The sequence below is a fragment of the Pimephales promelas genome, chromosome 7 (genome assembly GCF_988280905.1).
Source record: "Pimephales promelas chromosome 7, fPimPro1.hap1.1, whole genome shotgun sequence".
Lineage (NCBI taxonomy): Eukaryota > Metazoa > Chordata > Actinopteri > Cypriniformes > Leuciscidae > Pimephales > Pimephales promelas.
Window position 1 is genome coordinate 33101905 of NC_142775.1, and position 26847 is coordinate 33128751.

At 39.5% G+C, this 26847-nt stretch overlaps 1 protein-coding gene across 10 annotated transcripts in view; it reads right to left on the minus strand.

Annotated features, from left to right (window-relative positions):
• Nucleotides 1-26847, minus strand: part of dgkh (diacylglycerol kinase, eta) — an 87263-nt gene that overhangs the window by 40978 nt on the left and 19438 nt on the right. For 4 of the 10 annotated variants that reach the window (XM_089133356.1, XM_039683610.2, XM_089133357.1 and 1 more), the window contains 5 exons: nt 24284-24394; nt 23768-23914; nt 20738-20818; nt 7538-7642; nt 6856-6988 (listed from right to left, as the gene is read on the minus strand). In XM_089133356.1, the coding sequence (XP_088989482.1) occupies nt 6856-6988; nt 7538-7642; nt 20738-20818; nt 23768-23914; nt 24284-24394 (577 nt within the window). Of the gene's footprint in view, nt 1-6855; nt 6989-7537; nt 7643-17118; nt 17177-17381; nt 17480-17517; nt 18006-20737; nt 20819-23767; nt 23915-24283; nt 24395-26847 lie in introns of those variants that run through there. The other 6 variants (XM_039683603.2, XM_039683602.2, XM_039683606.2 and 3 more) reach the window with 5 other exon arrangements.

The window sequence follows — 26847 nt, forward strand, 5'->3', positions numbered from 1 at the left end:
CCGTTTCTTCGGTTTGCCTTCGAGGGCCAGACATACCAGTACGCCGTTCTCCCATTCGGGTTAGCTCTGTCCCCTCGCGTCTTCACGAAGATCGTCGAGGCAGCCCTTGTTCCCCTTCGCGAACACGGGGTTCGCATCCTGAACTATCTCGACGACTGGCTGTTACTAGCACACTCTCGAGCTCAGGTTTGCGAACACAGAGACCTGGTGCTACGGCACCTAGCCCGTCTGGGCCTTCGGGTCAACCGGGAAAAGAGCAAACTTTGCCCCGTGCAGAGGATCTCTTGTCTCGGCATGGAGATAGACTCGGTCGCCATGTCCGCGCAGCTCATGAACGAGCGCGCGCACTCACTGCTGGCTTGTCTTCGACAGTTCGAGGGCAAGAGTGCGGTTCCACTGAAACTATTTCAGAGGCTCCTGGGGCATATGGCATCCGCGGCCGCGGCAACGCCGCTCGGTTTGCTTCATATGAGACCGCTTCAGCTGTGGCTTCGCGATCGAGTCCCGAGGTGGGCATGGCATCGCGGCTCGCTCCGAGTTCCAGTGACTCCGACGTGCCGCCGATCCTTCTTCCCGTGGTCGAACCTCAGCTTTTTACGGACAGGGTCCCTATTCAGCGAGTTTCCAGGCATCTCGTTGTCTCCACGGATGCGTCTACCACGGGTTGGGGTGCCATGTGCAATGGGCATGCAGCCGCCGGTTCCTGGACAGGAGCCCAGCGCCTCATGCACATCAATTGCCTCGAGCTGTTGGCAGTACGGCTCGCCCGGCACCGCTTCCGAGCGTGCTCTAGGGCCAGCATGTGCTTGTCCGCTCAGACAACACTACGGCAGTAGCGTACATCAACCACCAGGGGGGGTCTACGCTCGCGCCGGTTGTCGCAGCTCGCCCGCCACCTCTTGATATGGAGTCAGAAGCACCTGAGGTCCCTTCGTGCAGTTACATTCCTGGAGACCGGAACCGGGCAGCCGCGAGCTGTCCCGGGCCCGTCCCATCTCCGGCGAATGGCGACTCCATCCCCAGTCGGTCCAGCTGATTTGGGACCAGTTCGGGGAGGCACAGTTAGACCTGTTCGCCTCTCGGGACTCGTCCCACTGCGCCCAGTTTATTCTCTGACCCGCGGCTCTCTCGGCTCGGATGCGCTGGCGCACAGCTGGCCACGGGGCCCACGCAAGTGTGCGTTCCCCCAGTGAGCCTCCTTGCACGGGTGTTGTGCAAGATCAAGGAGGACGAGGAGCAGGTCTTGCTGGTAGCCCCCTACTGGCCCACCAAGACGTGGTTCTCCGAACTCTTGCTCCTCGCGACAGCACCTCCTTGGCCTATTCCTCTGAGACCGGACCTACTCTCTCAGAGACGGGGCACTCTGTGGCACCCTCGTCCCGATCTTGGAGGCTGCACGTGTGGCTCCAGGACGGGACGAGGCAGGTTTGAGTTCGCTGCCACCTGCGGTGGCGGCAACCATCACTTCCGCAAGAGCGTCGTCCACGTGACACCTTTATGCGTTGAAGTGAAACCTCTTCGTCAATTGGTGTTCTTCTCGCTGAGAAGACCCCCGGAGATGTTCGATCGGAGTCATGCTTCCTTCCTGCAAGAGGGGTTGGAGCGCAGGCTGTCGCCCTCCACCCTTTGGATTATGTCGCGGCCATTGCCGCGTCTCATGATGCAGTGAAAGGTAAGTCTATGGGAAGCATGACCTGGTCATCAGGTCCTGAGGGGAGTGAGGGGGCTAAATCCGCCTCCCTCCCCTCCTGCCCTCTGGGGACCTCTCAGTAGACCTGGGTGCTCTGCAGAGGCCTCCCCTGGAGCCTTTGCAGTCGGTAGAGTTTTTGCCCTGTCCTATGTGACAGCACTCCTGATTGCATTGGTATCCATCAGGAGAGTAAGGGACCTGCACGCACTCTCTGTTGACGAAGTGTGCCTGGAGGTCGGGCCGGCTTACTCTCACGTATTCCTGAGACCCCGGCCTGGATATATGCCCAAGGTTCCTACCACTCCCCTCCGGGACCTGGTGGTGAACCTGCAAGCGCTGCCCCTGGAGGAGGCAGACCCAGCCTTGGCACTGCTCTGTCCGGTACGTGCTCTCCGCACCTATGTCGACAGAACGCAGTGTTTCAGGACCTCAGACCAGCTCTTTGTCTGTCATGGGGGGAGCCAGAAGGGAAGGGCTCTCTCAAAGCAACGGCTGTCCCACTGGTTAGTGGATGCCATTGCTTTGTCTTACCAGCAGCAAGGCCTTCCGTGCCCCCTTGGTGTGACGGCCCATTCCACTCGGAGTGTAGCCTCCTCTTGGGCTTTAGCGCACGGCGCCTCGCTAACAGACATCTGCAGAGCTGCAGGCTGGGCGACACCCAACACCTTCGCCAGATTCTATAATCTGCGAATTGAGCCGGTATCCTCTCACGTACTCGTTTCGGCCAGTTCTGGATCCGCTCAGGTGTCTTCGCTTGCTCGCCACTCCACTCCCCGGACTGGATAAGTGCGATATTTCCTCAGTTCTTCCATTGAAGTCTTGAGTCCTCCAGCACCGACGATGCGGGCACCACTGCGTGGCTCTGGATGCTAGCTAGGTGCCTCCATGCGCACGGTTCCCCATGGTAACCGTCTCATGTGTATTATCCACTGTAAGCCTCTCTGAGCATGTGTCTTCCCTTGGCAAGCCATCTGCCACCCCTGGAGTTTAAATCAGTAGCCACCTGCGGTTGGTACTCCAGTGTTCCATATGCGTTCCTATGTGGCCATATGTGTATTCTTAAGTCCTCCCTTCGGTAGGCAGCTGGTAGCATGTCCCCTTCGGGATATGTTTCCCAGTGTACCTTGGTAATCCTGTGTCAAAGTCGGATCCCCAAAAAAAAAAAAAAAAAAAAGAGGTAAGGCTCGGGGGTTCAGTCTTTCGCAGGGCACTGGAAGGCAGCTTGAAGATGGCGTGATGGCACAGACCCCCAATCTCCGTCACTTCTGACGTAACTCGAAGTGACTACGAAAGGGAACGTCTCGGTTACGTATGTAACCCTCGTTCCCTGAGTAGGGAACGGAGACGTTACGTCTCCCTGCCACTTCTGCTGTATCGCTGGGTAGAGGCCGAGTTCAGTCTTGGCTCCTCAGCGAAGACATACTGCGGTTGCGTTCACTTCCTCCTTTTATACTCACGGAGTAGGGCGGAGTACGCTATGCAAATTTCCGCAGCCCCAAGGCATTGCATGCCATTGGCTCGTGTTTTAATACTCGAAGAGGATTGGCTTTCTATGCGAAACCCCCAATCTCCGTCACTTCTGACGTAACGTCTCCGTTCCCTACTCAGGGAACGAGGGTTACATACGTAACCGAGACGTTTTGTGTGTGTCCCCTTAAATGCAAATGAGCTGCTGCTTCTGGCAGAGACCTCAACTACAGCAACTGGTGTCACTGAAAATTTCACAAACTTTTAGCCGTTTATGTTAAAACTATTTTAAATATTTAAACATTATTTTATTAAGCGAAGTCACTAATTGTCAATTACAAGGGATAACTGTTACTATGTTGTGCACTTTAGCAAAGCAAGAGTTCTGTATCGACCAATCAGCATCCAGGACCAAAATTATCTCTTTTATAAATAATGTTGATTGTTCACTCAATAGTCCACTCTAAAGCATCATTAGTTAACAGCCAAAACAAAAGCAATTTCCATATGAACAGAAACAGCTCTCAGGCCTGTAGATAGTAATGAGAGGTTTGTTGAAAGAAATGAGATCATCTTTCTATAGCAACACATACAGTAATTAATACTCAGTAGCGAGTCTGCTTGCTGGAAACGCAAGCGCGTGACAACAGCACTGGAAAGCGCTCCTTAATTATCGCTCTCTAGACCACTGCGACCACACACACAACAAATCCACTTTTGCTTAATGCAACGTGACTCCAGAAAACTGTCATTCTAAATGGCATCTTCATGTTTAAGTAGAAAATCAACATTAGGATGACTACTGTATGATGGTGAGGCTTGCATTATTCACAATGCAGTGTGGGTTTAACTTGAATTTCTTATTACATCTAAGGCGTGAATGAGCAACTTGAATGAGCCAATGACAGTCAGCTGAGTTTAATGAGCACCATCTGCATATCTCTGAAACTAATTAGCACTCTCTTTCCACATGATGTCACACCATTAGTATGCATAATGCATGACCCTGGATGAGGTATTTTTAGTGATTGTTTTAACCTGCCAGCATGTTCCTCTGCAGGTCGATTACAAGTAACTAGCCACAAAATTTAACATCAAGATTGTTTATAAGAAAAAAAAAATCAATTATCAACTCTATCAAATATTATATCATATTTTATAAACTTTCTTTTCTGTCTTTTTTTTTTTTTTTTTTTTTTTTGGGGGTGATGAATCCGATCCTAAAGCAAAAGGACCTGGATGAATGTTACCAATCCACAATCTGATTTCTGACTGGCACTGTGGTCGTGCGTTGGCCAGAGGAGACTGAGCCTGGTCTCTTGCAAGGTTTTTTTTCTCCATTTTGTCACCTGATGGAGTTTCAGTTCCTTGCCACTGTTGCCTCTGGCTTGTTTAGTTGGAGACACTTAATATTCTACAATATTATTGATTTGACTGCACTGTCACTATTGGATGAGAACTAAACAGAGCTGGACGATGACATCACTATTTTTCTTCAGAAGTGCTTTATAGATTAAATGAACTAATTTGATGGAACTGAATCAACACTGAACTGACTTTTTTGAGGTGCTTTAAAGATGAAAGATGAAACTCTGTTTACATAATTTTCCTAATTATCACTGTAATGCTGCTTAGAAACAATCTTCAATTGTATAAAGCATTATATATATAAATGTGACGACTATTTACTGATAAACTTTTAATACTTAAAGAGTGTTCATGATTATGATTTTCTGTCCTCAAATGTCAAATTGTATTGTATTATAAAATGTTAAGCCAGTCACCTGAGCCATGAATCAGATTTGACTGATCACTCCTATCAATCAATCAATAAAACCAATAATATGAACCAGTGAATAGTGCATAATAGCAATTTTCAATGTTGTGTGATTTTGTCATTTTTACAAGTTTTTGATTCTTAAATGTCAATATATTTTTTAAATAATTTTTTAGTAATGTAATGCAATATAATATAAGAATTAATATTTTTGTACAAGTTATAATATATTGTATATTTGTTACATTTATAAAACAATTTGATCATTTTTTCCAATCATAATATATAGGGCTGGGTAATGTATTGAGACAAATTTCACAATTCGATTCGATTTCGATTCACAAGCTTGCAATTCGATTCGATTTCGATTACGATTCGATTCGATTCAATGTCGATTATTTTGGATATCAGTTACAATAAATGGCATTTTTTCTCAAGGGAATCAAATCTCTTAACTAATGCTGTAAACTATGGGAGACTATAGTTGTAGCCTACTAGGCTTCATTAGCCTAATATGAAGGTAATAATGAATGAATCACTTAAATTACACTTTTATTTATTTTTATAATAAGAAGATTATTTGAAATATAAACATTTAAATGGTGGCTATATATTTAGCAAAATGCTCCTCTCTGTAGTTATTTTTTCCTAGCTGACTAACGAGTTGATGTGGGTTTTCTGAGGTAAATATGACGATACATTGATTACAAGCTGTTTAACTGACGTCTTTCCACGGTTGAAACGCTGATTGAGCGAATCAATGTGACATGATACGAATTTCGATAAGTTGTACTCTATCTTTGATCACACTTTCAGATGCTCATTCATGTTTATTTGGCGCTGTGACTGGTATTATTAAGCCGGAAGAGAGATCAGCGCTGCTTCTTCTCATCAGCTGCACCAGAGCGATCTCACGCCACAGCACCAAAACTCTATTTATGTTTTTGAATTTCTAAAGAAAATGGACGTAATTTGAAAATTGAGACTTTGCTTCATATCAATAGTAACAAAGGCCAAAGATTATTGCGATTTTTTTATGCGCGCAGCCGTGATACAATATCCCATTCATTCAATTGAGACAGGATGAATAATCGATTCTTGAGACTTAAGAATCGATATCGGTTCGTAAAAATGAGAATCGATTAATATCGAGAAATCAATATTTATTACCCAGCCCTAATAATATACAGCTATTTTTGAATCACCATTAATCGAAAAACAAGCTTTTTCATCACATAATGCATAGTTATGGTATAACTGCTGAAGTTAACCATGCAAACCCTGATTACCCTGTTACTTTTTAACAATTCCTCTATAATCACCTGGCTCCATCCCCCTTTTTACAATCCAAACCTGAATTACAGATGGATAAAATCCAAACTCATTCAACAAGTCCATTTGTATTAACGAGTATACGTTGTACTCAAAAACATGTCAGATTACTGACGTACAATAGTCTGTGATTGGTGTTGACTTTAGTGGTAGAGAGGTGGAGTGTTTTGGCAGTTTCATACCTCTCAATCTCAAACAAGAGAAGCAACAAGAGTTTTTCTCTGATTAATGTGGAAGCACCTCAGCAGTAGAGAATTTGAATATAAGAAGCAAACATAATACCCTTGAAACGCAAATTCTAAACTAATAAAAGACAGATACTCGACGTCAATGCATTGATTGCAATACGTTTCCGCCCGCATCTCTTCTCCACCTCAATTAGCTGTGCTTCTGCACTAAGTAGTTCTAACCAGTGTCACCGACTCTAATGCAACCATGAACCATCCCCGACCACCCCTGAGCAGTTTTGATGAATATATGACACCTTTAGGGATGGACAGCGCGCTGAGTGAAGCAGCTTCATAATTGAAGAGGGATTATCCGACATACGGATTTGAGAAGAGAGAGAGAGAGATGGGCAAAGACCTACCTTCACAGGAGAGGCCATGAGAAGTGACCCCTGAGAGGCTGTCCCGGCAGACGTTGCAGAAGGTGGGGCGAGCGTGGGAGCAGGCATACCAGTTGTGCATCCCTGAGAAATGTTCCACATTAAACTGTGCCGTCTAGCAAAGGAGAAGTTAAGACAAATTGGCAGCGCCAGGATAAGACTTTTTCAGAGCCCCTAAAACAAAGACTATGCTTTTCAGCTCACACACACATGCAACACAGACTGGCACATGTAGCGCTGGAGTTCAGGGTGTGGTATTGCAGAACACGGGGGCTGAGAGTCTTACATAACCATCTTCATCTCATATCAAAGTGAGCATACAGTCAACACTCAACGCCGCAGTCCGCACTTTCATTTGCTGGCATGCGATGAACCGTTTCAGATGTTAAAAGCCGCCACATGCTAACATAGCTGTCCACAGCAATTAGCAACAGCAAACAAGCAAAACTCCCTTCTCCCAGAACTATTTTAAATGGATAACATCATTTTTTCATTAACACTGAGAAGAGAAGAGGAAATTCCAAAGCAGGTCGGTTTAAAAGCTAGATTCACACATGACCCGAGTCGAGATGAGGGAGAGATGCGTATTAAGCTTCTAATTCCGAAGAAGTGTGCTTGAAAAACAACAAACACGCATGCAACTCGACTCAAACTGTGCTCTTACCTCGTAATGCTCTCTGGACTGAACCGATTTCAGCGAGCTGATCCAGTCCTCCATTTCTTTCCTGTTCTCGGCACACAGGATAAGCCTTCGGAACGGTGTAATTACCTACAGGGAGACAGAGATCTGGGGAGATGAGAGCGGAGTGTCTTACCCTCCTGCCTGACTGACTGCGACTGACAATGAGTCTCCCCCCCCCCTTCTACTCTTTAAGATGAAGCTCGGGACAAACCCCCCCCACCCCACCGCTTGCCTCCTCCTCTTCTCCTCTTAAACGGCCACCTCAACCCCTCAGGTCTTTTCCTCTCGGATGCTTGAGCGAGATTTGGGCTGACAAGCGGAGTGCCTGAGAAAATGCTAAAAGCCTGTTTCATAACAGGGGCAGCCTCCACACGAGTCAAACTCTGCGCTTTTAATACCACTATAATTTATTGATAACGGCACCCTTAACATCTCCCCTCGCCGGCGGTGCCACTGCGGAGGCTCACAGCAACCCGACAACAGTTTTCACTGCGACGCCGTACGTGGTGAAGCAGGAGATACAGTTCTCAGGGAATTACAGCTTACCACCTGCACCGAAACAACACCGCAGATCCCAAATATAAATCATATTCTCAATGTTGGTACTGTGAGTTTAAAAACACTGGGTTTAAATCATTATGTAAATCGTTCAATTATCTCAGAGTAAAACAGTGGGAATTCCAACTGTTTTGATTTTCGATCCTTGGAGGTAGCTCTTTCATTGTTCAAGAGACTTGGTGTTAGTTCATCCAAAAAACGACAATTCTGTCATTATTACTAACCCTAATTTAATTTGAAACCCATAAGACTTTCACTCATATCTATTTTTAATGACATTTTCTGTCCCTGACAGTCCATTTCACCAAACATTCAAGCTTCAAAAAGTTCATAACGTAAAGGACATTGTGAAAGTAATCCATATGAATAGAGTGCCGAAGTGATGACGTCACTTTGAAGGACAACTCGGAAGCTAGCGGCGCATGGGTTCCCTCGGTCGAAAAGCAATGCATTTTCCCCTTAGACTTTTCGAAAATCGCAAAAAGTAAGATCTGTGTTTAACAAAGGGTTGTGACCCTTATATGTTTTGTCTAGCAATATTTACACGTTAATCCAAAATGTATGCATTTTGAAGCCTATATAAAGATTTAAAAAAACACAGTCAGACACAATAAAGTTTAAAAAAACATAAGCAGGTTATAAATGTGTGTTCTATGTCATAGATCAAAACGTGAAAATATTTAGAGGCTTTGTTCACCACAGACCTTATTTCAGGCGATTTAGCAAAAAAAAACATTCAAAAATCCCAAAGGCTTTAGAGCGAGGGAACCGTAGTGCTAAAATGCTAACTCACTTCCGCGTTTTGGCCTACAGAGTGACGTCGTAACTTCGGCATTCTATAGCGACAATCGCTTATTCGCTTTATATGTATGACGTAACAGATTTAATTTAGGTTTTTATTCACACACACTTTGATCAATGCACATGCATAATCAGATCATGTTTGGTAGGTGGAGGCTTAAATGTGCTTGCCTGATATGTGTGAACCAATTAGGTTTGCGTGTCAAGCAAGTACAGTTGAGCTTTTGCTTAACATATATATTCACTAAACAATGTATATATGTGCCATATTTGGTGTAATGGACTTCAATGGAAGAACAGAAATTCATCAGGTTTCAATAAAGTGTTAGTTCAACCAACAATGACAATTCTTTCAGTAATTAGTCAGCCTCATATCTTTCCAAACTTGTAAGACGTCTGTTCACCCTCAGAACAAAAATGAAGATCTTTTTGATCAAATCTGAGAGATTTCTTTGCCTCCATTGACGCATCTACCACTTTTGGTGCTTCAAAAGGTTTGTAAAGAGATCGCAAAACTAATACATATGAAGTGAGCGGTTTAGTCCAAAATTTTGGTTGAGCTTCTGTTTATGTTCGCTAATCAATGTTCATATGTGAACCAAAGTCTAAATTCAATCTGTTCATCATATAAAGCGTTCGTGTCTTCAGAATATTTTGACTAAAGCGCTCAACTCATATGGATTAGTTTTACGATCTCTTTATGAACTTTTTGAGGGGTCAAAATGGACAGAGGAGGGAACAGAAATCTCTCAGATTTCATCAAAATATCTTTATGTGTGTTCTAAAGATGAACGGAAGTCTTTTCAGAATTTTCATTTTTGGGCGAACTAACCCTTTAAGTATTAAGTCTCAGACTGTAATCCTAATATTCCTGAGGATGAATTCAAACAAACATTATTAAGTTAACTGCGACATGAATCGCAGGGTCATGAAAAGATTTGAGTTTGCATTGAGAGCCCTGCCTTTTGACTGCAAACCTCGTAGTCTGAACAAACCTGAGCACGAGACATTTTTGACATTTCTTTTGAAATTCTAAAAGAAACGTGTCCCATTACTACAGACCTTTTCCGGTCTCCGTTTGCTCTTCTAGAGTTTCATTGCTGTCTGGGAGAAACTTGAGATCGTGCTTGTGCTCTGCGTGACTGAAATGGTTGCATTAAAAGCATTGTTCTAATGTCTACTTGTTTCCAATCTCTGTATCCACAATGAACTGGCATCACAGATCCTCCCTTAGCGCAAGTGTCAGTGTTCTCACTAATTATAAAGAGCCACAAAAGAACCATGTATTCCTGGCTGCAATAATGAGCTCACATGGGTGTGATAGATAAAAACCCATCTGTTATTTTTTTTTTAAAATGTCTCAACTAAAAGTTGCCCTCACTCATTTTTGGAAAATCAGCCATTACCATCTGGCATGGTAGGGAGTGAACCGTCTCTAATTAGGTTTGGCCTATCTGGTGGTTACTGCAGTTTTCAGTGGTGTGTTTACCAACCAAACAACGCTATCGGTGTTACACAACGCCATACAATCTCCCAATGAGAAAATGCACTGGCTGTCGTGCCGCATGAGTGGATTACAGGGGAATGTGCTGAAGATATCCACTAACAGCAGCAGAGGTGCTGAGAGAGAATTACAAACGCAACAGAGTTATGAGGATGTCAACGTTGTAGCTCATTATGTTTGCCGTTGGGACGGCGGGTGAAGATAGCTCCATCCACGGCTTCTGTTTCTACTTCAACATGACTTCCTTTACCAATTGACAAAGTCATGAAGTCATAAGCTATTAGCAGTGTATCATTAAAAGAATGTTCCGGGTTCGATACAATTCTTTCAACAGCATTTGTGGCATAATAATGTCGATTAACAGTAATTTCAGCTCATCAATCCGCAGTTACGCTAATGCACTTACAGTCTATGGAGCCAGTGATCTGGAGGAACATGAGGGGGTGTAAATATAATGACAGAATTGATAAAAAAATCTTTCTTTCTTTCTTTCTTTCTTTCTTTCTTTCTTTCTTTCTTTCTTTCTTTCTTTCTTTCTTTCTTTCTTTCTTTCTTTCTTTCTTATAAGTCTTGAAAAATGGCTATACTTGTTTTGAATATATACTGTGCATTTAAAGTTTTTAAATTTAATTTCACTGTGATGTTTATCTGTATTTATAAGTATATTTTTTAGTGTTTACCTTTGTCTATTCATTCTTATTTATTTTTTGGTAAACTCATCTTATTTTGAATGGTGATATATATATATATAAAATGACGCTGTTATTTAAATGGTAATTTTATAATACTTCCATTATGAATGTAATACGGTGTACCTGTAAATTATTTTCACAATAAATAAAAAAAGTATCTTTTGAAAATATTGTTAACACACATGCTCAAATCAGATAAAAACATACATATTCATAAACATCATTCAAGTTAAGTTGGGGTGTACATTACAACCACACTGTAAAAAATGATTGTGATTTTAACAGTAAAAGACTGTAAAAATGCTACAGTGAAAAACTGTTAATTGGTTAACAGAAAGTTTCCTTACTATATACGGTAAATAACTGTGACATATATAATGGTACATTTAATGTAATTTTACTGTAAAATACTGTTAAATTTACAGTTTTTGGAAGTGAAAAAGAAGTCATTCTATAATTTACAGTGAAAAAAATGTAAATTGACATTCCCAAAATTCCCTGCGTTCGGTGCGGCAGGGTTCAGCTCGCTTCGCTTTTACACTGTGTTGTACGACTCGGCTCGGCACGGCACAGCTCGGTTTGATTCGCTTTAGCTCGGTTGCTTTTCCATTGCCGCTTTAAAGTGGGTGGGATTAGTTTAAAAGGTACTGGCTATTTAAATCTAGCGGGTTTGGTTTCTCGCGTCGCAAATACAATAACGCTGGTAGTGACGATTCTGTCTGACCAATCAGTGATCTGCAGTGTTTCACATCGCATTTTAGTACCGATACGGTACGCTTGGAACCTCAACAGACCAGGTACCATTTAAAGCGAGCCGAAGCGAGCCGTACCGTGCCGTACCATGCAGTGGAAATGCGCCATAATATAACTGAGCCGAGCCGAACCATACCGTACCATGCAGTGGAAAAGCGCCAAAGCGTGCCGTACCGAACCAAACCGTACCGTACAGTGGAAAAGCGCCATTACTGAACTTCACAGAAAGTTAAGAGGGTCCGCGGGGATCTTCTCTATGATATTATTTCCTGCTTTTATGTTTCTGGATGCTGGCCGCACCCCATGACTTTCTTTTAATGAAACTTCTTTCTTTATTATAAAAGTACAGTTGTGTGACCCTGACTTTTCAACTGTATGCCACCCAAAAAAATATCAAAATATGGAATATTGAATGAATTATTAAAATAATAAAAAACTAATTCTGAATGTCAACATTCCACAATAAATGCTGTAGATGTTAACTTGTACTCACTGAACCCAAAATATTCATTGAAATGACAAAAAAAAAAAAAAAAAAACATTGCATAAATGCTAAATGAGAACAAGCATTTGCAGTCGTCTCTCTATCAACCTTCAGGATTTCGCAAAACAATCTCTTTAAAGGTGACTCTTAATTTCAACCAGATAAGGTCATTTGGAGCGTTAGATTTTCTCTGGCAGATGTCCAGTCATCTGAGGAGCATCTCTTCAACAGGAAGACATTGGAAGCCTCCTTCGTAAATACCACCTCGTGCCAGTTCACCGTGCAGCTGCTATGTAAGGCTCCAGTTGTCCTTTATAGCTTGTAAATGACAAGCGTTCTGCGAGGCATGTTTAGCAGCACAGCCCCGGATCTGTGAAGGGCAGTTCAGTCCGAGAGCTGCGACGCTAAGCTTCATGTTTATTTACATGTTCACCATAGATACTGCAGATCTAAACCACAAGCATGAGAGGCTGCGTATCTTCTACAAAAACAAATAAAGAAGTCACACTGTCCAGGCTGCGCTGTCAACTGCAGAAAGAGCTGTTGGAATTTTCCAGGCGTATTATTTCATTACTTATAGAGATACCTGATTCATTTTTGTTGCCAAAAAAAACATATCAATTTTCATGCCCGGCCGTGATGCAGTAATCACATTAGCATTCATCTTTCTCCCTTACACAATCAAACACGGGCAACTCCCAGCACATCCCTGCAAGCCACTTACTCTAAAAGCCTCTTCAACCGTTCGCGCCGAGGACACGGCAACTTCACTGAGTGATTTCTCTTGTGCTCCGCCAAAGCATTTCTTGATTACATTCAAATGGAATTTAGACGAACTAAGGATTGTGTTAAAGTCTATTTTACAATGAGTGGGTGCCAGTGTTGGTTCCCAATCTGAAACCAGTTCTGAGCCGTATGAATTGAGATGGGTTACATTGATCGACTAATCATCCGTTTTCTTGGAATTTTTTTGGTTATTAAACCTCAGCGATTCAGGGTAGAAGAGCTGCATTGTTTGTAAAAAACAATTAAATAAAGCTAAATTGTCATTCAATGTGGGTAAGCTAAGCATAACAGTAGCTAATACCAGACAGTGTGTACCAAAACAACAGTTTTGTTAGGAAAACATATAATATTAACTGCCACAGTTCACTTGAAACTGTAACAAAAATTTAAATGAAAATAGAAAATATAATACAAAAATTCTAAATTACAAAATATTAATAAAAACTATAATAGTTTGTCAATAATACTGAAATAACACTGCCGCAGTTTGCTAAAGTCAAACAAAATGGCACCAGTAAGCTGACACAAATCATAAGCTTTTTTTTTCTATGTTTCTATAGCAATGGGGAAAGGCTTACATGCCCTGCCATTTTGAACATACATACATTTCTAAGGCTAGGGAAAAAAATACATCAGAGTTCAAGCTTTTTTCTATTGTTCTCACACAAAGGAGTTTATGGTAAAAAAAAAAAAAAATCCCCTCACACTTTTCTGAGCTTTTTTCTCATTGATATAACAGATTATATATATTTACTTAAATTGTATCAATTCAATTTCAAATATGAATAATTATTACATAGTATACATAAATGTATCATGCAGAAGATACCCCTCTCAGGACCCGTTTAATCTGTTCAGGATCAGGACCCAGAAAACAACCCAAAACCAACTTAATTATATGAGGCTTCCAGTTAAAATGAGTAGTTCATCCACCCTCCCAACTAGATTTTGCAAATGTGTAAGTTGTACATAATCGCTACTCTGTGTATTAACAGTCTTGTTTTTTCATCAATTGTTTTAGAGTCAATTGAAATGCAGGCCAAAGGACCAGCAAAAAACACCAAATTGAGAACCAAAACCAGTTAGAAAGATAAGAAACTGGTGAAAGACGTGATATTTAAAAGAGCAGCAGTGTGTGGTGCAGAAGGATGTAAGGAATCACTCAAATCTCACAGCTCTCAGACCAATGAGACTGTCATTAACTGAGGAGGCTGATTGTTGTCTGGGGAAAGTGAAACCGTTCCAGTTCAATACTCAGGAAAGGGCAGTAGAGACGGAGAGAGTTCGAAGAGAGCACCCGTGTGAGACCAGTGCCGCTTTATTTAACGCAGGAATGAGTCTGACCTAATCAACGATAGAACATTCTAGAGTCGACAGATTAAACCTTTAATGAAGGTCTGTGAGAAAACGCCATTTGACGGAAACCGTATGGACAGCACCTCAGATTCAGTAAAATATCAATGCCAGTTAAGTGTTCTTGGTGTTAGTGTTATAAAAAGAACCACAAAATCTAGTCCTAATTTAATAAAGGATGCATCATTATTATAATACATTTATTTATTATCATATTTTTGTCAGGTAACCTAACCAGGTAACCAGATAAGGTAAATATCTCTTTAAGATACGACTTTAAGGTAACAAGGATCTATTGAGAATCCTACTGGAATATCTTACTGTATAAGTTGAAATTCCCACTTTCTATAATCAGTAAAATTTTATTTTAAAACACTTTTTATTCAGCAAAGGCCCATTAGAGTATTCAGTAGATTTACAGTAAAGACTTTATAAAAATAATAATAATTTTGTGCCAAAACTGAAAATTCAAGATGCACTTGGCTGGAAACCGAAAATAAATAATCAATTAATAATTCATTATTTAATCAAACATATTTAATAATAAACACTCAAATAGCTAAAACTGAGTTGTACAAACAGTAATTGCACAAAAGGCAGGTTTTTTTTTAATATCTTTTAATAATTTAAGAATTGCTCCAGTTTGTTGGTGAAATATAAACATTTGAACAACAGTAAAGTGTAATAACTTGTTTTCATGACCGATTTATTCAAATATCCTTAAATAATGAGGACTTCTTTAGTGTTATTCTTGCTAAAGAAAACTAACGAGTCTATGGAAATAGAAGCTAGCTTGAGGTAAGTGACATTGTATAGCCAACAAGCAGTTTTATTGATGTCTTTCCCTGGTTTCCCAGTATTTATTTCAGTGAGTTGAACATGCATTCAGTTTATTTTTTTTATTTTTTCTTATTATTATATTTATTGTACATTTTCAATTTTTCAGACAAATAGACAATACAATCACAGGACAGAACCAAACAAACATACAAGCATTCAGTTTATTTTGTGCTGTAACTTGTAGCTTTATCCGCTTGAGCTTAGGCACTATAAAATCATCACGCCGTATTAAAGCGCCAAAACTAAATTTGTTGTTTGAATTTCATAATAAAAGCGACAGAATTTTATTGTTGAGAATTTTGCTTCATATTAAAAGTCACAAAGCTTTTTGCAATTATTGGATTATTGGATGGCTGGCACACTACTAATGTTTAGTGAAGTTTTTTTTTCGCAAAAATATTAAGCAGCAGTTTGAACAGTAGTACTGTATATATCTATATATTGGCTTAATATTGCGCTGTCTGACCCCTATTGCATGTTAAAGTGCCTTCTCCATCAAGGTTAAGTACACCCGATACAGAATTCATCATCTCTGTGTGTTTGCACCGGTACACAGTGTTTTCATACCGCATGAAAGAGATCCTGCATTTAATTAAAGCACTCTCTCTATACGTACCTCTTGAAGTCTACATTACTTCACATTAGTGAGCCAGCGGATTCCCCCTGGACAAAATTGATTATTATTTCATTAGATCTAGCTCAGTCTATTTATGGACTTTTAATCTCAGGCGTGTCAGGATCGTTTTTCTTGCGGAGGATCATTAGGGCCGTATCAACAAAGTCATTTTATAATAATACTTCCAATATCAGTCTGGTTTTATCATGTATATTTCATTATCATTGTTCCTGCATTGATCCTCACCTTATAATATAATTCATCATTAAATGAGCTCCATTAGTCAGGACAATGGAGAACATCCCAGATAAAGCACTACCACACTCACACTGATTTATCTGTTTACAAAAGACATGTAAAAATGACAGAATTTGTCATGCAATTTGAAAAAATAATTTCCACCTAGAAATATTTTAAACACTATTTTGAAGAGAATTTATATGTATCATAATAATTATAAAGGCTACATAGAAGAATTAGGACACAAAAACATTTTAAAAATGTAAAATAATTAAATAATTAAAAATAAAAATAAGTGTCAGTACCATGTAAAACAAACTACTAAAGGGAAAAAGCATGTAAATATGGAGAATTATTCTTTCTTTTTTTTAAATGGTGACCATGACCATTCCCTTATACATTAAAGCAAGTTTCAATCTAAAATCTAATTAAAAAAAAAAAGTCCATGCTGGTACGTTTTGCATCAAGTTCCAACATGGACACACACGGAACATGACATTGCCTCATTTTAATGCTGCACTGAAGCTGCTGTATGTCTCTTGCAAATGCGTTCCAGCTCACGATAAGATATGCATCAGTCTGCGCCATTAAAACTTGCTAGCATAAATACAACATTGCAAATCCATTTACGCGCAGCCCCTTTAAAGCTCTAGCCGGTGCCAACTTAGTATAATGGAATCTTGCTCTCGAAAACAAGCGATCAAAAGCACTTGCTGCTGGAAGGTTTGCCTCGCTCACGTACATCAAGATCTTTCCTCTTACATGCTCAGAAACCAAAGCAGACAATGTCAGTGTTAAGAAAAATGGCTCACAAAGAGTTTCCATTCCGCTAGCGAGCAGAACCCAGATGTCAAGCGACACTGTTAGACACACACTCATCGGGATACGGTGTTCATGCATATGCCGTGTGTGCGTGTGTGTGTGTAGTGCACTCACCAGCGATCCACTCTCAACTGCACTGTGCTTCTGTAATTGTGAGGTGATGCCTGTGTGTGTGTGTGTGTGTGTGCTGAGCCTGGTTTCTCAGGATCCCTCACCCTCCCCAACCTCTGCAGAACCCTCCACCACTCAAGGAACAGCCCACCGGAGACACATGCGACGATGTCACATGTACCGCCACACTGAACACTTCCACATGGCCAAACACACGCGCACAAGCACAAATTTCGATGTACGGATAGAGAACAATTCCTGCATACCAAGAGGCTGTCCTAAAGAAGTCGCGTGTGTTTGTTTCCAGGCTGAGCGCTGTTCTCCATTGCAACTGAGCAATCCCCGGAGCGCTTGCCAAGTCAAGCAGAAGCGAGTCACTAAAGAGAGCAAGCTAGCGTTCACCTCTTCCCATCACTCGCTGCGCCTGTGTCCTCTGTGTCTTTCACTCCCCCCGCTCCGACTGCATCCCTTCACCGGGAGGTGTTATTGAGTGACATCACTCTGAGGATTTCCTTTTGTTCCGCAGACAGATCACTTCTCTCTCTCTCTCTCTCTCTCTGTCTTTCTCTCTCTCTCTTTCGCTCCCTCTCTCTTCACAGTGCTGTGAGCTATTTTTAGCAACAGAAAAAACACAGCAAGACTACAAAGCAGTTGGTTAGTACACTGAGAAAAAAAAATGAAGCCAAAAGTGGCTGTGTATTATGAAAAGGTGCCTGCTGCGGGAAAGAAACTCAAAAAGGAAACCCATTTTGTCTCCTAGAGAGCAACAAGATTAAGTGCAAATGGAGACTTTAGCTTATGTCTACTGCTTTTCAGGTTTTCTTCTGAGAATGAGACCCAGTGACATCTCGATTGTGTCACAAACAATAATTCTACAAGAAGTCTGCAATCAAAAGACTTCTCAAAACGGCTCTCAGCAAATGATCCCAAGGCCAAATGATCCAAGCAATGCTATACACATTAACCGTATAGATTATACTCTTACTTTGTCAATAACTGTCTCCTCCTTAGTGACTATTTTTAGTGCTTGACTCTTGCATTGTCAATACAAGATCTTGAGCAAACATGGATGAAAATAACCTTAATATCATTATCAAACTGGAATATGGCCATTAATCGCATAATTAATGTAATGTTTACATAATATATGTGTGTACTGTGTATAATTATTTTGTATATACAGTTCACACACATGCATGTATATATTTAAGAAAAATGTGTTATTAATATATAAAATATTTATATTTAATATAAATTATGTATATATATATATATGTATATATATATATATACAGTATATGCCTGCAAATATTTCTTAAATATGTCTTAAACATATAAACAATTCTTAAATTTTTATGTTTCTTAAACATGTGTGTGTATTTTTTATATATATATATATATATATATATATATATATATACAAAATAATTATACACACTACTCACACATATATTAAATAAACACAAACTTTTATTTTGGATGCGATTAATCGAGATTAATCGTTGCCCAGCACTAAATGTAATATAATATAATATAATATAATATAATATAATATAATATAATATAATATAATATAATATAATATAATATAATATAATATAATATAATATAATACAATAATGTGATTACACTTAATCGTAGTAACCATATTCGCATTAAACTGTGTGGTGTGCGGCGATTGTAATCGCAATAAACAGGCGTGCAAACACATTAATCGTATTATCACAGCTCTGAATAATATCCAGTTCGTCCATAAAAATGTATTTTGAATTTGATATGATTAGATTCAAACAATGGACGATAACATGCATACTGTATGCCGTACTCTGATAATTAGAAATAATCGCATTATTGGTGCACAAGTGTGCTCTCAGATTTGTGCTCAAGATATTGTATTACAAGAATTCTGCAATCAAAAGTCTTTCTCATCATATTATTCCAAGGCAAAATGATCCGAGCAATGCTATAAATATCAATTTCATAGCTTAAACTGTTACTTTATATCAACAACTGTTTCATTTGAGACTATTTTTATTTCTACGACAGAATTTTAGGAGACACATCTGTTGCCATTTCATCAAAACATTACGGAGAACTCAATTAAGTCTCCAGAGACATGAAAGAGCAATATAACCTTCAAGAGCCTCTGGAGGACAATCAACCACCACAGAGCAAATTCTCCCAAAAGACAAGTGTGTCATTACTGCACCCCAGTGTCAGAATAACAATGTTTTCAAACAGGTTTTCGAGTGTGTTTCAGATGCTCAGAAGAGTGTAATGTACTTCTGAAATCAGCAGAACAAGAACGAGCACTTTATATCTAAAAAAAAAAAAGCCTCAGCATGGGCCTCTCAATAATTTATAAGTATAATGAGCATCTGTTGTTTTTCCTGGCAGTGGGCGATTTCTTCTTTTTTTCTGAGGGGAAAAAGCATTTGTTAAACGAGGCGATGCACAGCAACTACCTCAGAGCACGTGCGCTGCACACGCGTCCACACGGCCCTCTGTTAAACAATATATGCCAGCGATCAAATCATCCAAAGCATGCTCAGTGGAGCACTAACATCTCTGTTGCTAAAAATAAGCCCTCGTCCTCCGCTGAGCTTTCTTAGTCCTCCGCTGTTTCTTTTTATAGCCGTGCCTGGGGAGCTGGCCTGCCGTTTTTAGAAGGACATGACCACAGTCGCTGCTCCTCGTCCCGTTTGATCTCAGCTGATGACACATGTTTACTTGCTCACAAACACACACACAGATGCCAGAGCATGGAAAATCACGACGAGTCTTCCCTTAGGCAGCATTTGCTCTTTTCATTGTCTAGAAAATAAGTAACCTTTATTGATAATATTTTCTTTTCACCTTTCCAGGTTCTTAGAAACTGAAGTCATTGGCTAAAGTTATATAGTGATGAATGAGTGTCTACATAATTGTTTGTATTCCCAATTGATTCTATAGCAAAAGGAAAATCCACTATAATGTGGGAAAGGTGTTCTGGGTGGTTGCTAGGGCATTGCTAGGTGGTTGCTAAGTTTCATAGGGAGTTGCTATGATAAGGCTACACGGCCTCTAAGTCAATAGAGGCCAACCCTAAATTACTACAATGTTCTGGTGCTGAGATATGGCTTTTCATGTTCCTATTCAGTTGCTAGGCTGAGTTAAATGGTTGCTAGGGTGAAGAGAAAAAGAGGGCAACATTTCTGTCACTCCCTCTGATGTTTTACAAACACTCTCGTGGTGTTTCTCTTACTCTCTAAAGTTAGAGATTGTTTTTTATTTAAATCCAATATGATAAAAAAAACAAAGTATAATGTTAATTTTTTAACATTTATGATAATTGATATATATGTGTATATATAATTACAATGTTAAAAAACAGTATTACTGCATCGTATTTACAGTATATACCATTGCTCAATGAATATAGCTAACAATGACACTGAATAATTATAATACAACATAATATAACTAATCTAATCTAATCTAATCCAATTGTTATGTTTAGTTTGTTATTAATTCGATTAATCGCAACTTATATAAATGTGCAGTGTATATATATAATAAACATTTATGTTAGATGTGATTAATCGATCTGACAGCACTAGTATAGATATGTATCTGCTCTTACCGTGAAACTGTTGTTGACATTCTTTGTGCTTGATTCAGCAACACTCGCATCTGAAAGATCCACTTCGTCGAAAATAAGAGACTGTGAACAGGAGGAGAAAGAGGAGATCAGTAAACATGGACGATCACAGCGCCACAACAGAACTAGCTGTCATTAGCAATCTCTAAGAAAGCAAAAATCTTATGCACATTGATACTGTTCTATTGAAATGAAACAAAAATGAGCTTACTGAAATATTGCTTATCCCAGGGATGGGCAACGTCGGTCCTGGAGTGTTGCTGTCCCGCAGACTTCAGATCCAACCCTAATTAAACACGCCTGAACAAGCACAATGTCTTCAGGATTACTAAGGCTACAGGTAGGCGAGGGTTTCTTTCAGGGTTGTAGCTAAACTCTGCAGGACAGCGGCTCTCCAGGACCGACACTGCCCGTCCCTGGCTTATCCTATGCGCTGACATGCGTATACTGTATGCTATATGAGTTTAAGATGGATCGAGATAAGCCTGAGATATGATACCATACACCACTTTCAGTGAGAGCCAGGATGTTAGAAACCACTGCTAACAAAACATTTGTCATTTTCTACAGTTATAATTAGGACTGGGGAGTATGAGTAAAAATATTGTATTATATTGACATTTTTTGCCACGTAAACGGTATCTCTCATAATCGAACTTTATTCAATTTAATTTATTTTTATTGATATAATTAAATCTACTATTTAATTAATTTTTTTGCAACTTGATGGACAACACAAGCAAAAAAGATCAGATTATTCAATGCTTTTTTTTGCTCAGCGAGGCTGCATTTATTTAATCAAAATACAGTAAATATTGTGAAATATTATTACAATTTTAAATAAAAAATTTCTATGTGAATATATTTTCAAATATAATTTATTCCTGTGATGCAAAGCTGATTTTTTTAGCATTATTCATCCAGTCTTACTGTAAGTGTCACATGATCCTTCAGAAATCATTCTTAATATGATGATTTGCTGCTCAAGAAACATTTAGTATTATTATCAATGTTAAAAACAAAATATATGTGCTACATAACATTTTTTTTTGTGTGTGGAAACTTGTTTAGTGATTCTGATAAAACAATGTTTGCAACAACGTAAAAGTCTTTGTTTTATTTAAATCTTACTGACCTCAAACTTTTGAACAGTAATGCACATAATCTTTTGCAAGGTATTTTTTTAACAACGTTTTTTTTTTTTTTTTGAACATCATGTCATAAACATACATAGGCTATACCAGTGACCAGACATCAAACAGCTGACACATCTACTGTAGTGATACGATATATACCATCATACCACCCATCCCTGTACAATCAAGTTCAGGTAGGATAAAATGTGTATAAAAGTCCTTTCCATCAAGTTTAAATAGAATCAGTGAAGATTTGTTTTGGTGATTGGCAGATATTTGAGTAAATGATGGTTGTATACTCAGGCGATGTATACAGTGTGACATCCTCTTTATGATATGTGGGCTTGGCCGCTCTACAGCATGAAGTGCAGGCCTCCGTGTTGGCTAGTCTGTCACAGACCCGAGTGCTATGCCAATTCAAACAAAAGCCCCTTGTCTGAGCGCAGCAGTGTGATCGGCCACCTCGTCTCTGCCTGTGAGGTCTGTGGCGTCACTCCCAGCTCTCTGTCACCATGTGCTGGTGCCACTCCATGTCATTCAGGAGCTACGCAGGAAGTGCTAGCATGCTAGTCGCGTAACAGCTGCATGGCTGGCGATTTTTGGGCTGAATTTTAAGCACTCACTCTTTCTCTCAGGATTCAGATCACGGTCGAAACGCCTGAATGCCACCCACAGGGCCCTTTGATTTCCGTGGACGTAATCGTGGAAGCCAGACACAAAAAATTTATTTTAAGTTTAACGCGGAATGTCATGGAAATTGGACATTTTTGGATGAATGCATAAACACTCAATCAAATCGCAATATGGACTAACGTCTGTGAATATTAAAGTGCAAAAATAGTGAAAAAAATAATGAAGAATGCATGTCCTGCGTGTTTCTGTGTAAATGAACGGCGCGCTTTCGTCACATACTCAAACATGTGCAACGCTTGTGGTATTTCACCATTTCATTTGATTTAAACTATCATCATCATGTATCCACAGTTATGAAAACCCGTGAAAAAAGATTACTTTTGAAGAAATTGCGACAGAAATATATCCGTTCAGTAGAATTTACTTCTCAAAGTAATAAGAAAAAGAATACATTATTAAAACATAATTTTTCTAAGGAATATCAGCATTTTTCTTCCATTTTCACTTTAAAAGTAAACAGAAGTTTTGAAAAGATAAAACATTTTATTATTATTCTTGAAACCTTATTCATATAATATACCCATACTTACAGTAATATACCCTATTAGACTTTATTCTTGTTGATAAATGTATAAATTGTATTTTTTATGAATTTAATTCATTAGACATACTTTTTGATTAAATGTATTTGTAAACCAATCAAATTTAACTAAAAAAAATGCTGTTAAATTGTTTCATTATATCAATTAATTAGACATGATTTTCGTTATTAAACTGAAAAGAAAACTAAAACTAATCCAGAACAATTAAAATGGAACCAAATTAATTTGGGGGAAAATAAAACTAAACAATAAACAGAATATCACAGTGCCCTACATCCATAACCACAGGAAATGCAGCGGATTGAGCAGAGAACAAACGAATGAAGGCAGACACACTCAATGCAAGGCTTGCTTTAAGTGTCTTCATGGTGGAGGCACAGAGACACACTAGAGGGGTAAAATGTCTCCCCTCAGGACAATGACATACAAGGCACGTCTCCGGGACTCTCCTCTTCAGAAGCCTAAGCGGACAAGCAGACGCGTAAATGACATGATGTCGCTTTAGCTGTTCCACAGCTAAACTGTTCTCGTCCAATGAGGAGAACAGGCATCCCGAACAACGTCAGGCAGGGTGATGGACGGTCAGCAATGTCATTGATGAAGGATAGATATATTAAGAGGGGGTCGCTGTTGTTTCTGACCCGAATCGCCATCAAGCCTTCCTCCGATCCACTGGGGCCAAGAGTGGGCGGCGTTTGGCGGGCACCGGTCCAGCAGACGGAAAGCACCCTCCAGCACACGCGGCTACGAGAGACTCGATACTGCCAGCGGGCCAAAACGCCACCCGCCTGCCATAGTGCAACCACACACACACACACACAGTGACATTAAAGGCATGGCAGAAGGTGCAATGCAAGTGCCCATGTGCAGCTCTTCAGCCCCTCTCAGTACAGGCATGCCCAGTAACAGAGGTTCAAATTGTACTACCCCCTTACCTTAGATCACTGTAGGCTTTACTGTACACTGTAAAAAATGTTATCATCGTCATGGAAATGTTTTTGACAACTGGATTTTCTTCATCGGGAATTAAATACAATTAAAAAGTGCTATGGGTTTACTGCTTTTAAGGGAGTAATTCACTTTTTTTTTTTTCAGTGTGTAGAAGAATCAGTATCAGGATATCATCGAACACTAGTTCTGTGTGATGCTAAACTCACCTTGGCGTCCTTGGCATAGTAGAGTGTACGTCCCCGCAATTTGAAATAACGTTTTTTCCAACGCTGGAACGAGCTCGTCTGTTTCAGAAGCAGCCCTTCCTTCACACTCGTCTGCAGAAAGAAAGAGATGTTTAATAAAAAGTCAGAAACTGCACAGCACAATCACTTAGGGGTGGGTGAATCTTATATCACGATATGAGTTATTTTATTTCACGATACAGTGAAATATATTTTTTACTTTAAAACATGATTTAATGACTTTTGATACTATTGGAATTTCATAAATATAGTCACCAATTTCAATATCACACAAACAAAAAAACTAATACTAGCCTAAGTAAAATTTTTCTCAAGCTTACAGAAGGCAAGTAAGCAGCCAGTGATAAAATAAGAACAAAGAAACTGATTAAATAAACCTACCTAAAACTTCAAGAACTAGAAATAATAAATACTACATAAATCGTATTGTATAATCAAATGTAAAAAAAAACCCACTGCATAGTCTTCACAGTGTAATTTAAATTTACATTTATTCTTATTAAATATATACATTCTTATCAGTCAAGAGCAGTGAGAGATGTTCTCTCTTTTGTTGTTTGATAAACATTAAAGACAGACAGCAGCAGGTTTATTAGGCTGTCGTCACTTTACGACTCAATGCACGGATCCAATAAACTGTTACACATGCGTTTTCTTTCACAACTGTTTACATTCACTTAAGACATAAATTAATGTATTCATGAGGATACTTGCAAAAATTGGCATTTTTTAAAAAACTCATGTTAACGACAAGTTTTCATGGTCATGTAGATCAGCATGAGACAGTAGTTCAAAATCTTTACCTTGTTAATCTTGGCTAGAGTGATAAACAGTAGTTGTCAGAAGTGATATTTGATTAGTTCTGTTCCAAAACCTAAACATTTTTGTATTTTTGCAAAGCTGACACACCTCGTTTAGGTGAAACAGTTCCATCTAATTAAACTATTATATACTTTTTGTGCTTATTGGACTATCATGTTTTTAGCTTAGCATCATGCTAGCACTAAGCTATTTAAATCAATTATAAAGGCCTGTTCACTCCAACAAATTACGATTTTTGCGTCATCTGAGGATTTTTTGCAGACTAAAAATACATAAATCTCTCGTCTCAGGGGGATATGAGGGTGGAAAGCCTAATTCGAAAATACTGTACTACAGGTTTTCTAGTACAAAGCATAATGCTAAATCCTGAAGTATCCTTTTAAAGGATTAGTTCACTTTTGAAAAAAACTTTTTCTGATAATTTACTCACCCCCATGTCATCCAAGATGTCCATGTCTTTCTTTCCTCAGTTGAAAAGAAATTAAGCAACGTCACGTAATACGTAATTACGTTCAAAAGGTCACGGGCGACGTAGCCAGAAGTACAGAGTCAGAGTGCTTACAAGTTGAACGCATAGGTTGAACGTGAAAACTAACTCAAACGCCGTTTACAAAAAAGGAATTAAAAGGTAAAACAACGATGTCGGCCGATTTTGATTCTGTACTTCCGGCTACGTCGCCCGTGACCTTTTGAACGTAATTACGTATTATGTGACGTTGCAAACGCGCCTCACAATATATTACAAGGCTAGCATTTGTCCTTAGAAAAGTTACATTTTTGGAATAAGCTTTGAAATAAATAACCGATCGTTTCGCATGATAAGACCCTTATTCATCGTTTGGTGTCGTTTAAAGACATTTGAAGCTGCATCTGAAACTGTTATTAACTGTCGTTTGGACCTCGGTTGGACCTGATTCCCATTGAAGTCCATTATAAGGAGAAAAATCCTGGAATGTTTTCATCAAAAACCTTAATTTCTTTTCGACTGAGGAAAGAAAGACATGGACATCTTGGATGACATGGGGGTGAGTAATTTATCAGCAAAAGTTTTTTTCAAAAGTGAACTAATCCTTTAAGTTACCTTTCTGTTAAGTTTGCTTTATATGTAGGCAGTAGATAGGAAGGCAGGCAGACAAGGTTTGGAAACAGAATCCAAGTCTTTGGTGAAAAGATGTGTAAGAGTGGCGTAAACATTTCATTGACACTGACAAACCAAAATGTATTTATTAAAATTTTAACAAACGTAAGGCATGCTTCTCTTTTGCCAAATGAAAAAGTTTTCACACTTTTTTGCCATTTCCTGTGGATATATTCCAAGTTACCAGAGCTGACTGAGTGACATGAAACAGACAAGGCAATAAAATAGTCCTCTGTCTAACCAGCTAGTCAAGTAAGCTAAATTATAACCAAAAATATGAGCTTTTCCTCCACACAAACCATCCAGTTATATCCCAGCTATGTAAACAATGTTATAATGTACCAAACAAAGCGGCGGTATTTGAGACTTAACATAAGCGTAAAGGAAGCAGAATTTGAAACACGATATCAGCTCTGGACGTCCATAGGGACATGTGCACATTGCCACTGCCAGAGGAAGGAACAGGAAGCCCTGCCAAGATCAAGTGCGCCTCAACACCAATTTCATGCTTGGGAGGGGAAAGACGAGGCAAAGGGGCATGCAAGAAAGGAAACCCATTACTCAA